Below are 14,326 nucleotides of genomic sequence, written 5' to 3'. Positions count from 1 at the left end.
TGATATAAAATAAAAATCCATAACTTAAAATTTAAAATATACCTTTAAATTCTGCGATTTAAAAACCTTGATAGATGTACTGAATTTATAGTATAAACTTGAAAGGTAAACAATAATCTTATTTGTCCCTCTGCACAAATGGCATGAAACAGTAATTTCTAATCTTTTATTTCAAATCACAGAATATTTTTGCCTAATGTTTCATGTTTCAAAAGATCTCACACCAATAGGGCCAAATGACTCTCCCTATACATCCTGTTATATAGAAGCCCTAAACTAGAATATTACATAGGATTTTTTTCCCTCAATTTGCTGAAAAACTTTCCTCAAGCTTTTCTTCTCCCAATGTTTTTAAACCTTTGCTTTCCATTCTTACTAATAACTAGTATACAAATATGAACAGAAAGAGCTGATTATACTTGTGCTTAGGATTTGCTATCATATATCTATAGTATGGTTAGTAGATACACTCTGTTAATAATAAATAACTACCCTTTATTGAGCAAATGCTTTGTGCCAGGCCCTATTAATAACAGACCCGAGAAAACTAGAGATCTCCATGATTTGCCTAGGACTGCTAAATCATCTAAAAGTGTTGGCAGATGTTCCCCGCATTTTTCTAGGCAATGCAGAGGATGAGGGTGCAACACTAGCCACTGGCATATCACGGCTCAGGAACCTCAGGGTGCAGCAAGATGAAGCTCAATCTAGGGACACACATGGAGTTCTCAAACAGGCAGGAGAAATGGGGCCTCAGCTGCCTTTAAAGCAGAAAGCAAGAGTGAAGTCACATTTACTAAATACTCTGCATGAAGTAAGGAGGGAGGCACTGTGGGAACGCAGATCTGTTAACAACCATGACATAAGATGGAAGGAAGTACCTGCTAGATATTTATGTTGTAGAGTTTTATTTTGTTTTATTATTTCAAACACATCAATATTACTTCACTAGCCTTGCCGCAGACATGGTGTAGTAGAGAACTATATGCTACTTAATTCTTTTTCTTCTTAATAGTAATGCTAATTTAACCTTTATTAAGGGGCTACTATAAGCTTACACAGTCAGCACATGTGCTAATATTTTATGTGTATATCTCTATCTGTTCCTCAGAACAACTCCATGAGATAGTTGTTCATATTTCCCCCTTTCACATACACTAGGACACTGGAGGTGTGAGGCAACTTTTAAGACTCTGTAGTTAGAAAGAGGAAGAACAAGGTCTTAACTTAAACCCAGGTCTGATGCTTGAGTTTATGCTCTTATCCTTCTGCTTTACTGTGAAAATATCCACACGGCTCAAGATAACCCTCAGAAGAAATGAGTGTAGGCTTCCTCTACCTGTGACACATGGTTGGTGATGGTTGCTGGAGTCTCCCTCTTGGTCTGGGGGTGTCTCTGCTGCAGGCCGCCAAGCTCGCAATTGCGCAGAAGCGGGCACAGCAGGAATGGGTGACAGCTTCTCCCGCCAGCTTGGTCCGTCCAGATCTATTAAAATTCTTGTTATTCTAAAAAGAAAATGAGTTTTCACTTATTGATCATGCAGTTTACCTTTTATAATATGAAGGTCACATCAAGAGTAAGACTTAGGGGGCTGGCTCAGTGGTGTAGTGGTTAAGTTCATGCGCTACGCTTTGGTGGCCTGAGGTTCGTGGCTTTGGATGCTGGGTGTGGACCTACACACCACTCATCAGGCATGCTGTGGCGTGACCCACATACAAAGTAGAGGAAGACTGGCACAGATTTTAGCTCAGGGACAATCCTCCTCAAGCAAAAAGAGGAAGATTGACAACACATGTTAGCTCAGGACCAATCTTCCTCACAAAAAAAAAAAGAGTAAGACTTAAAAATGCTCAGCCTTTGTGTATTTCCCTGAAGAATACACAATCTTGGGCTATTTGCTGTCCACATAAACTGTCTTCAAACAAACTTTTAAAAGTTAGCAAAAACTATGTAACTTTAGATCCTTTTTGTATCAAAGCAAAAAATTAGGACATTTCTAATTGGTTTTAAAAAAATTTTTAATGTATATGCAATAAATTTTTGTGGGTGTGTGAGGAAGATTGACCCTGAGCTAACATCTGTTGCCAATCTCCCTCTTTGCGCTTGAGGAAGGCTATTGCTTAGCTAACATCTGTGCTAATCTTCTTCTATTTTGTTGTAGGATGTTGCCACAGCACGGCATCAGGACTGGTGTGTAGGTCCGCATCCCAGATCCGCAATCATGAACCCTAGGCTGCTGAAGAGGAACATTCAAACTTCACCACCACAGCACTGGCCCTGCAATAAAATTTTAATTTTTGAAAAAGAGAAATATAAAACTAAAATTTAGGAGGCCTAGAGGAAATGTCCCACACATTTCATACAGTTACTAAAGTGATAATGTACTACTCTTGAGAATCATCAGAAGTACTTTAGAATTTCTATGTCCAAACCGTACACTAAAGACAGGTGTACATGACTAGCTGCTAACTGATGAGGGCCTAGCTTTCACATGGAATACTGCGTTTTCTTCAAACACTTACATGTAGTTAAGATACTGCTACCTTGTGTGTTTTTTCATCTCTAAAATTCCACTTGTTTGTTTTCATATGCATACAGATGAAGGAACAGGATACTGTGTCTACTACGAGGGCTCCTGCATCTATGATATTTACTAACGGCCGTCATAACATTCACATTAATGCCCCCGATTATGACTTTCTCACCATTTTAAACATACAAAAATATCATACTTAGATTTAAAACCAAAATTGAATTACGTCTTTGGGATGAATCCAGTTTAAAAAGGATGATCCCCAAGACGAGAAGGTTTACTGTAATTAGTAGAATTCATTCGAGTTAGTTAACTCAGTAGTACTTTTTGTGTGAAAATTTTTATATTCATATAGAGTCAAATATAATACACATACTTTCCCTACAGTTTCTTAAACTGAAATTTCAATAGTGATCTTTAGTTATGATAACCAAATCTCACATATTTTAGTATAAAAAATAAATTTGAAAAATAATGTATGACCACCCACAACTGTAGAAGAAAAAGAAGCTTTAGAAAAAAGAATTTTCAAGCAAAACTTGTATTACCAGCAGAGAGGAAGGAAGAAGCAGCTGAAAAGAGATGATGTGTTGCCAGGGAGTAAATAAGTATATGCAGGGAAACTTAACATATAAGATTCCTGGAGAGGAAGAGAGGAATATGGTTAATGGAAGACAGAAACAAAATAAGCACAGAGGTTTACGTTAAAGAAAAAAAAGCTGCTGTTTCTTAGATAGAAAAGCAAGAATAAATATGGGATTCATGAAAAAGAATAGTGAAATTTCAAAAATGGATATTTTATGTAAAAATATGTATGGCAAAACCAGACAAAACCTCCTCATCTTCTTATAAAACGATGCATCAGCAAGAACCATTCAATTAAAAAAAGAATGAGTCTTAAAAGTCAATTTGCATAAAAGAAGCTTCTTGGGTACACTATAAAAAGTAGAATACAATCTTCAAAAAGCTAAACATAGAATTACCATATGACCCAGCAATTCCACCCCTAGGTATACACCAAAAGGAAGTGAAAACAGGCGTGCAAACAAAAACCTGTACAGGAATGTTCACAGCAGGACTATTCACAATAGCCAAAGGAGGAAATGACCCAAATGTCTATCAATAGATGAATGGATAAACAAAATGTGGTGCATCCAGACAGAGGAATATTATTCAGCCACAAAGAGAAATGAAGCACTCACACGCTACACCATGGGCGAACCTTGAACACATTAGGCTAAGTCAAAGAAGCCAAACACAAACTGTCCATACTCTATGATCCATTTATCTAAACGACCCAGAACAGGTAAATCACAGACAGAAAGCAGATCAGCAGTTGCCAGGAGCTGGAAGAAGGGAGAATGAGCAGTGACTGCTTAATGGGCACAGAATTTCCTTCGGAAGTGATGAAATGTTTTGGAACTAGCTAGAGGTGGTGGTTGCACAATATTGTGACTGTACTAAGGCCATTAAATTGTACACTCTTAAAATAGTTACTTTTATGTTTTGTGAATTTTACTTCAATTTTTTAAAAGTATAATTGCAGAGGGTTCAGAAATGTTAGTAATATTTCTCCCTTCAGACCACTCAAGTTTATCACTATGAACTAGATGTCCTAAAATATTTTTACAACAGGCCCCCTTCTCTGTCAGACAGTTCAGGGGTTTTCACGAGAACCCCTAACTCTGTGAGAAGATCCTACTTTCCCCAGCTATCTCAGAGACTACCAGACAGAGGGGCAAATTAAAAGCAGAGCCCCAAAGCCCAGGAGTGAACTTTGCTCTCTCTGCTGGAGAATGCATTCATCTAACACATTCTTACTAAGATTATCTATTGTACAAGGTACCACGACCACAAAAATGGATAAAACACAATTCCTGACCTCAAGGAACTCCTAGTAGAATGAGAGAAAAGGGATTTTACAAAAAGAGAGGGAAGGAGAATTTACAAACAATATGGCGGCTGGGTAATAAAGGAAGGCACAGTGTTCTGGGGGCACGTATGGTCGGGGGAGATGGTGGATTAGGGAAAGTCGTTTCCTAGAGGAAGCAAGTCCTCTCCTAGAGGAGGAGAAGGAATTAACCAGACAAAAAGGGGGAAAGGGCCTTCAGGCACATATGAGGCAGCAGATGACAAGCAGCGAGGCGGCTATGCAGCACGACAGCTCTCAGGTGACACTGCCTGACCTTACAAGCTCAAGACAAAGGAGCCTGCAAACGTCCAAGGTTCAATCTAGTCCCACTCTAGATCTAATAACCAATATATATCCCTTTCTTCCAGTCAGGCTGGGGTCAGACAGGTTCTGTGTGACCAGAGTGGAAGCTCCAGGGAATGGCTGTCAGCTCCACGTACAGATCTTTCCAACAGTTTTCTCCCAAGCACAGTGGGACCACATGGGGAGGTAAGGCATGATTTTTTGCTCAAGGTCTCCTCATGTTCTATCACTGCCTTTCAAAGACCACCTCAAGTGCTCTCTCTCCAACAACTGCAGCCCACGAGACAAAGGTGGCCTACTCTCTCTGTGCTCCCCTACCTTACTAACAAACTCTTACGCTTGGGGATAATCTGTCTCATGTTAAGTTTTTTTCCTAGCTATATTCTAGTTTGCTTAAAGACAGAGACTACGCCATTTTTTCCCTTGTTGTCTTTTTGGGGGAGTGGGGCATGGTACACTAGACCAACACAGGGTGCCGTGTCACACACAAATACTGAAAAAGTTACACTTTGGACAAATGGGATCAGAAAATATTATACATAACTAGAAATGTTATCCAACTAGTAATTCTCAAATTTCACCTGAAAGTAATTTATGAAGTCTGGAAACTCTTACCTTCCCACTCTCACTCAGGGGGTAAATAGGTCATAATATAAATTAGATCCAAATTCTTTGCTATTTCACCATTATAAATTAATACTCATCCTAGATGAGTATCTATTTAAGGGGCATATGACACAAATATCTAGCAGGCTCATGAAGACATCCATTCTCCTGAGGAGAAACAACAGATATGTTTCCAAAGACAGATGTGGAGCCAATGAACATGTGTAAATCCTGTAGGAGAAGAAGATTCAACAGGCAGTTTTCACTACATTTTTGGATCTTGTCCTAGAATTACTATTGATTTATGACATCTCTGAAAACACCTTCCTAACTCCACAGATATTTACAAATAGTAAAGTTAAATTCTGTGCATTTTGAGCAGCACAAAAGAGCTATACCCTGTGCTATAAAAAAAAAAAAAGAAGAAGAACATTCACTAAACAGTAATAAATGGACCAGGAAACAAATATAAAAGTGCTAGAGGACAACTCAAAATGTATTACGGGATAGTTAGAAATTAAGTTAGAGAGAGAGAACCATTTGGTTTTGATGGAGTGAAAGAAGGCAATCATTCATTTAAAGTTAATAACTGAGAACACGTCTACACTTTGACATCCTTCCTGAAGGAGGGGAAGAAAAAACATCTAATTCGATTATAAAACAACCAGACCTCAGGTAACTGCCTCAGATTAGCTTACCTGTTAATACTGTCATTTGCTAGCTGGATTCCGCAGTCTATTTGCAACACTGTTTTATAATCCACATAAGCTTTCCGATACTGCTCTAAAGTTTCAAAGGCCATTGCTCGTCGAAGAAGAGGCTTGATAGAGAATGGATGAAGTTCCAGAGCCCTAAAGAAGACGAAAACATTACATGTCATTTGTTTTGAAAATTAGTCTTTAACTTATACCAACTGAATTTATACTATAGCACTGGACTCTCAAACGCACACATATCTGATATTTCATCTTGGGGACCTGGCAACACACCAGAAAGGCAAACCCAGAGTAGCAGAGCAATCAAATCTGCAGCTCCTTCCTTTCTTTTAAACTGGTACCAAAGCCCTCTGGCATTTACTATTCCCTCACTGAGCCAGAGCCCCTGGCAGCAGGCAGGGTGCCTCACCCTCCCCAATGCCCTAACGGAGCCCACCATGGCGCCAGGCGCAGAGCAGGCTTTCAAGAGATTCCTGTTATTGACAGATTAAAAGGAAAATTTTTATTTGCACCTATATATTTATATTTAACAGCCAGCCCGGGTGGCCTAGTGGTTAAGATTCGGTACTCTCACCTCAGTGGCCTGGGTTCGTTTGCCAGTCAGGGAACTACACCACCAGTCTGTTGGTTGTCATGCTCTGGTGGCTGCATGTTGCTGTGATGCTGAAAGCTATGCCACCAGTATTGCAAATACCAGCAGGGTCACCCAGAGTGGACAGGTTTCAGTGGAGCTTCCAGACTAAGACAGACTAGGAGGAAGGACCTGGCCACCCATTTCTGAAAAAATTGGCGAGGAAAACTCTATGACTAGCAGCAGACATCTGCCTGATACAGCACCGGAAGGTGAGAGGATGGTGCAAGAAGACCCAGCAGGGTTCCGCTCTGCTGTACACAGGGTCGCTAGGAGTTGGAATTGACCCAATGGCACTAGCAACAATGTATATAATAGAGCACTTTAGCACAGAACCATACAAACTTATGGCACATTTTGAAAATCAGCTCTCTAAAACTTAATACAGTTTATCATGGTTTACTTGCTGCCAAAGGTCTTCAAAAACAGACCACAGGGAATCAAGAAAGCACACAATGATTTCTTGGAAGTCATGAATTTTCATCTTGCACTGTTTAGTTTATGAAGTATTTCCAGCACCACTAGAGGTATTTCAAGGTTATCTTGGTTTTGTCTGAAGTAACTGTTTAAAGCTACTTCACTACTTAATGTTCTTCACTGTATTCTGAAATAAAGCACACAATTGGAAGATCATATTTATGAATGACAACTACTGTGTTTAGTTTTAACAAAATTAACTGAAACTGTAAAGAAGGACTCTGTGCAGAGATGCTATGAAGAGCCTACCTCTCTGTAAGCCACTAATGGATCTGCACCAGACTCTCCACCTTGGGGATCACAGGTTTGCTCAACTGGTTAACTCAGCTGCAAGCAGTTTACATATCAGATATTTAACTTGCTTCATGGAAAGCAAGAGGGAGGGCTGCTTTACTTTTTTTCCAATAGTCTTAGAGATCTGCTATCTATTCGTGTCTACAGTGTGATCTGGCAAGGAGGAAGCTCTGACAGAACATTTGCTATGTGCTAGTCACTGCAGACTTTCTCATCTAATCTCACAATGAGCCTGCAAGGTAAATATTAATTTGTTCATTTTGCAGGTGAAGAAATGGAGAGATGCATGGAGCAATCTGCCCACGTCAGTTCTTTCTAATTTAAGCTTCAGGACGGCAAGGACCTTGCCTACCCTGAGCACCACTACATTCCCAGTGCCTAGATCAACACTGGGGCCTTGAGAGGCCCTCAGCTAGCACCTCCCAAAGGAACATGCAGAGGTTCAGGCACGCTTTCTACCACAAACACACACAAGACACTCCAAATTAGGGACCTCGGACTCCTTCACAATCCCCCACGTTTTACAGATACTCAACTGCACACGTGGGTGTGCTCCTGAAATCTGAAGTTGTTCTAGAAACGTTATTAAACCTAGTAAGCTTTGCCTTTCTAATAATAAAATAAGTAAAATAAAAATAACCAATTTTGCTCTGGCTAGGTGATAGGATTACGGGTAATTTTAATGGCCTCCTTTTTGCTGTAGTGGGTTTAAAATTTTTTCTATAATAGCTATGTGTTACTTTTGTACCAGTAAAGGTTATTTAAAAAATAAAATTAAAATCAAGTAAAAACAAACTCTAGAAAACAGATCTCTAGGCAAGAGGATCTATCACTTGTACCACTGCCTTCAATCTAGCTTAGTTTAATGCTTAGGGGATATTAACGACGTGAATAGAAATTAGATATTAGAAATACACAAATAAGTCACAGCCACATGACTATCCCCATTTCACCAGACATCCAATGCCTAAGGCACTATTTATCCACTTAAGATAGACCTGAGGTAGGCGTGGAATCTAAAACTGAGTGAGACGGTGTGTTTAATTTTTCGCATTCCCCAGCCTAGTATATGCAAGGCTTTTTCTCTTTAACCACAATCCTGAAAATGAATATGAGCTTATAAATGGAAATTCCACTAAGGAGAAAAAAAAAAGCATTCATTCATAAAAACAAGCAAACACACAGAACTTTTAAACCAGAACTTACAAAAGTTTGACTATTCAAGTTAACACAGTTAAGACCCGAGAGAGTCTTCTAATTCCACAATGTGAGAGAGCAGCAAAGATGAGCAAAAGCAGAGAATTACTAGGCAACGTTCATTAGTATCAAGTCTGTCAAAAGATCCTCAATAGAAAGTCACCGAAAGGTTTTTGCTGTGGTATACTTAACCCAAAAAGGTACTCTGACAGATGGGAAAACTGAAGATTCTTTGAGCTGAGAAACAATTACCAGAATAAGAAGCAATTTCTAGAATAACGGTTTTAAACTTTTGCTTGGGCATCATAACGCTGTTTCATGTTTCACCCAGAAGCCTAGAAACATGGAGACACTGTGGTGAGGACAGGGGCAGGGCTGGGAGACCCCGAGCCCCTCAGACACTCTTTACACTCCCAGCAGCGATCTCCTGACGCATCCCAGGAAAACACCTCAGAGGAGTGCCCCACCGTAGGCCCTAGGAGTTTAGACACTAAAAATCAAATACTTTTTCCCAAAAACGCATAAAAAGTTATTTTCATAAGTAAATCCATGAAGGTTATTTCACAGGTTCCCATCTCCCCCTTATTTAAAATTTTGCCCCCATGAGTTTTCCTTTTTCAATGTTTGACTCTTGTTAACATTCAGAACACATGAATAAAGGCTCATGGAACACAAAACAACTCTCCAAGGAACAAAGATGATGAACTGAAAAACTAAAAAACAGGCTTCCTTTAAAATGTATGCAATCTTTTTGAGGTGAAGAGAAAATACAGTCATATTTCTGCTAATAAATGATGCCTAGTTCACAGAGATTTAAACACATGCATATTTCAACATGTTCACAAAAGCAAATCACGGTTTCTCCGGCAATAAAATGAGACTGAGAATCACTGCTTCGGAGTAAAATCACCCCATGCCCCTTATGCTAGGACTCATATGCCAGGGACCAAATAAGACATCTGAGTAGGCCGGTCTCGAGGGAGGTCAGCAGGGACCAGCAGAGCCAGATTGCTCGGCCTAGAACACAGCTGTCATCTAAGCACACCTTTCCGAAACCACTGCCCACTCCTCCCCCGCAGACCATCCCCTGCTCTCCCCAGGATAAACCTCCATTCTAGCTTCCCTGGACACCAAGCTAGAGTCCCATCTTTGACTGCACAACACACTTTAGCAAGAAAATGCCTGCCACCCTAAACAATCTCACTTAAGGACAAATTGAGTCCACTGTTTTGAGTAGCCCTAACCGTAGGGGTCCCAAGTTTTAACCAAGGAGTTCTGAACTTGCTCACTGTAGGAAGACCTAAGACAAGTCTGAAGGGTAATGTATTAGCAACAGACACTTGAGCTGAAAGGTTCTTGGCTGCAAATGACAACATGACTGATATTCTGCAAATTCACATGGTCTTATTTGTTAGCTATGGGCGGTGGAAAATGTTTAACAACCAGCTCTCCTGGGAAAAAAGCCCAGATTTGTGGCATTTGCCAATTTTCATGATGAACTCGAACCACTGCAGATCTCAAGCTACCAACTTGACTTCAACTGGCTCACGAAAATCCTGAAAATGTAACAAGTAGCTAGTGTGAGCTAGTACAACAGTGGATAGGATCTAAAGATGGACCAAAGGGAATATAAGTATTATTCATTTTAAATTTGAATATGAAAAATTCGCAAAAAATCCAAGCACCTCAGGGCCTTCTTTTTAAAGTGTACACACAGATAGTAGGAAGTGTTTACCCATATCAATATACTGACACCACCAATGGAAAAAAAAAATAAATTGTTCACCTTATAATCAAGGGTTTCACATAAGTTACTGTCCAAACCAGGGCTTCTGAGTGTGAAAGAGGGTGATTTTAATAATTATACCACACAACCGGAGTAAACCAAGACTGTGAACATCAAACTAGGACATACAACTTATCTTTTTAGATGCACTAATAGAAGCTTCTTTCTAAACAGCTCCTGAAGCAGGCTTATTACTTAATGGTTAAAGAACACAATACTTTTTATTCATGTAAATATATTCCTCCATCTCAGCATGTAACTTGTTGAGTACCATGGCTGACTGTCGTGCTTGAGGGATGCAAAGCTGGGTAAAACATGGTTCCTGACCTCGCAGAGCTTAAAATCCAATGTAGTGAATGACACAAGTACCTACAGGTGTGACTGTGACAGTGCAAGTGTTACAGACCTGCTAATGACCAGGGGGCCTGAGGTGACCAGGAAGACAGAGGAGAGGGCAGCTGAGCAGGGATTTCAGAAGCAAAGTTCTGCAGAGGGCATTACAGACAGCGGACCAAATGGGAGCAGAAAGCTTTTGGGGGCAATGTGGTGACAGAGGAGTTTATAATTATCGAGCCGCTGAACTGCAGTTTGAAACAGTCTGAACAAAATAATGCTTCAGGAAAAGTTGTTCTGATGCCGCTGTGGATGGGAGGAGGCAGAGAGACTAGGCAGAAGGCTTCTCCAGAGTCAAGGATTGATGCGAAGAGCATGCATTAAGGTGGTAGCCGCAGAAATGAAAAATGTTTGCACAATCTTCTGTACCTGTCTTCATATGTGGAGAAGAATTTACGATTTTTATGTATTAATCAATTCACATACCTTAGAACTGCCTTAAGAAATGAGACTTTTAGGCAGAAAATTCAGGATATCAAATACTGCACTCATCACAATGAAATGCTAACAGTCCCTTCTCAAACCTGAACACAGGCAGTTTACCTGTCACAATCTTGAATGCAGCCACTGCAGTTTCCTTCTTTTAGGTAACACGCTGCTCTATTTGAATATAAGACACTTAGATCATCTGCACTTCCACTTCCTAAAATCACATTGAATTAAATACAGTTAAAATCCATTAGCAAAATCACAGTGCATCAGAATTAGAAGACAAATGAGGTCTCCAGGGGCAGTGCAGTCCTACAGACTGCTGATAACAGAGCTCCGAGGAGCTGACTGTGGCCGCACTGCCCGGAGGGAAAGCCCATATGGGACAGAGGCAAACCTGCCCCGCCCGGGCACATGCTACACATTCCAAGGGACTGCTCACGGAGGTCAGGTCACACATCGCCCTCGCTCACCAGGAAGGAATGTACAGACGCAAATGGCTGTCATTCAGGAGGTGCCTGCGCTCCCCAGCGGAGGCCCTTTTGAGCCCGGGGCCCCCGAGGCGCAGCTCACCCACCTGCAGGCTCCAGCTGCGCGATCGCCGCCGAGTACCGGAGGGCCGCCTCGGCGAACTGCCCGCTCTGGAACAGCTCGTTGCCCTGGCTCTTCAGGCCGGCAGGGCCGACCGAGGCGGCGGGAGCGGGTGGCGGCACTCCGGTGCCGGGGCCGGAGGCGGAGGGCGCGTCGGCCGCGGCGGGGTCCCCGGCGTCCCGCCCGCCGCCCGGGGGCCCGTTGGCGCCACCCGCCGGCACCCGCCCCCGTCGGCCCCGCTTGTCCGCGCCGGCCCCTGGCGCCCGGCCCCGCCGCGGCGCGCCCCTCTCCGGCCGCTTGCTGCCCTCGCTTTTGCCGGTCAGCTTCTTCTGGATGTTGCCCATGGCTCCCGCCGGCTCGGCGGCCTCTGTGGGAAGTGGATGCGGGAAGTGAGGGTTTGCATCATCAGGAGAAACTACCGCGGATACCGCGGGGGTGCCCTGCGCGGAGGCGCGCTCGCCGGGGAGGCCGGGCTGGCACCGCCCCTCGGGGCCGCCCCTCCAGGCGCGCGTGCGCCCAGAGGGTGTACCGCGGCGGCAGCGCGCTCCCGAGCCCGCGGCTACCTCAGCTCCGGACAGAAGCCGACCTCGAACCTAACTCTTTAAACGCTGAAGAACTTGTGACGTGAACACTGGCATTTCAAAATCATTCCCTTCATCAAAGCATTATGTGCCGAGGCAGATCTTACAAAATAGGTACTTTTCCTCTATTTACTATTCATGATTGAATGAATGGAGTTACTAAAACTTGAATACAATAATTGCACCCAAGGTTAGGGTACCGTTTCCTTATTTTAAAGGATTGGGAGAAAAAGATCATTTGAAAGAAAAATAAAGTCCAAGTGATTTTTAAGTCATTTTAAAGTGAATTTAGCAAAAAAGTCACATAAAACAAGCACCTAATTTTTGAGCTTAAAGTGAGCCTTAAAAAGACTATTCCTTTGATCTTGATTCAAAGATTTCATGTATTAAACCTTTAATAATTGATTATCGAATCTATTTTAAAACATAAAAATGATGTATAAATATTTCATTGATGGGTGTCTTATCAATATTTAAAACAAAGCAATTCATCATTTCAAAACACTGTTACAAAGTACTTAAATACTACAGAGACTTCTAAGCTTTTTTTAGCAATCTAATCTGATTCTTAATGGGTATATTTTCCATTCTGTTTCATGAATGGTAAAGCCAGGATGTGAAGCACAGAGAGGGAGGGAACAGAAAACCTCAAATACTTAAATGAAAATCAGTGGATAGTCACCATAAGGCAAGCCCTAAGTATAAAAACACTATTTAGTAAATACAGTTTCCTATACAGTGGAATAACATCCAATTTTCTATCACTAACCAAAAGGGGCTTAATTATTAAAGCAATTAAAAGATCTTGTTATAGCGGTAAGTTCCCAGATTGGACCAGTAGGATTCCTGCAGCAAGGTGGCAGTCCTCCTCATCTGGTATCTGCTACTCAAGTCCTCACCCAGTAGAAAAATGCATGGAGCATAAGTCAGCGTCAGCAGAAACAATGGGCAACTTATTATTATTGTCCATTCCCTTGTGCGTCATCCCTCCATGTCTGACCAATACTATTACTAAATAGTATTGTTTTTTTAGAACTTAATATGGGTCAAGACATTTACATATATTATCATTTTCTATTATCATTAATCTTTATACCAAGTATTATCATATCCAATTTACAAATGAGGCAACAGAGACACAAGGAAGAAGCTAAGAAATTTGCTCAAGCAGAGAGCTAGAAACCAGCATAACTGGGATTCCAGTGAAATGAACTGAATGCAAAGCTGCACCTCTTTCCTTAAGATTGAAATGTCTCTGGACAACTCTGCCAATCTCTGCAAAGAAAGGTAAGCAGAGGCCAGAACATGAAAGACCTGTGAGTCCTGTTGGGTACTGCACTACCTGTGGGACATTCCAGAGGAGTTGTTCAGGAGGTGGCTCCAAATGTAGATCAGAAGAGTGGCATTATCTAGAGACACTGACTTGGGAGTTGCTGGCATATAAAGGATCATCAAGGTTTGGATGTGGATGGGGTCACTCACATCTTCCAAAGGATCCCTGAGAAATACTAACACTTAAATAATGATCATAGGAAGAATCTGCTGTGGAGATGGAGGAGTATGTAGAAATAGATTCTGCCTCAGAAACCAAAAAGAAAGAGTATTTCAGGGAGAAAGGAGTCAACATTAACAAATATCAAAGGAGGGAATGGTCAACAGTGTCAACTGCCTAAGGACTAAAGGGAACCATTAGATCTAAAGACCACAAGGACTTCAGTAGCCTTGGGTGGGGTAGTTTGGGTAGTTGGTGGATACAAAAATCCTCAACAAAATACTAGCAAACTGAATCCAACAGCATATTAAAAGGATTATACATCACGACTAAGTGGGATTTATCTCAAGAATGGAAGCGTAGTTCAACAGCAGAAAATCTATC

At 41.5% G+C, this 14,326-nt stretch overlaps 1 protein-coding gene across 5 annotated transcripts in view; it reads right to left on the bottom strand.

Annotated features, from left to right (window-relative positions):
* The window catches only part of SPAG1 (sperm associated antigen 1), a 79,577-nt gene that overhangs the window by 14,727 nt on the left and 50,524 nt on the right, over window positions 1-14,326 (bottom strand). For all 5 annotated transcript variants that reach the window (XM_023648768.2, XM_023648769.2, XM_070222413.1 and 2 more), the window contains 4 exons: window positions 11,856-12,236; window positions 11,393-11,492; window positions 6,054-6,206; window positions 1,340-1,506 (listed from right to left, as the gene is read on the bottom strand). In XM_023648768.2, the coding sequence (XP_023504536.2) occupies window positions 1,340-1,506; window positions 6,054-6,206; window positions 11,393-11,492; window positions 11,856-12,236 (801 nt within the window). The remainder of the gene's footprint in view (window positions 1-1,339; window positions 1,507-6,053; window positions 6,207-11,392; window positions 11,493-11,855; window positions 12,237-14,326) is intronic.

Source organism: Equus caballus, chromosome 9 (assembly GCF_041296265.1).
Source record: "Equus caballus isolate H_3958 breed thoroughbred chromosome 9, TB-T2T, whole genome shotgun sequence".
In the NCBI taxonomy this organism is placed as follows: Eukaryota; Metazoa; Chordata; class Mammalia; order Perissodactyla; family Equidae; genus Equus; species Equus caballus.
Note: the sequence above shows the minus strand (reverse complement) of the source record. Positions and strands in the feature narration are given on the sequence as shown.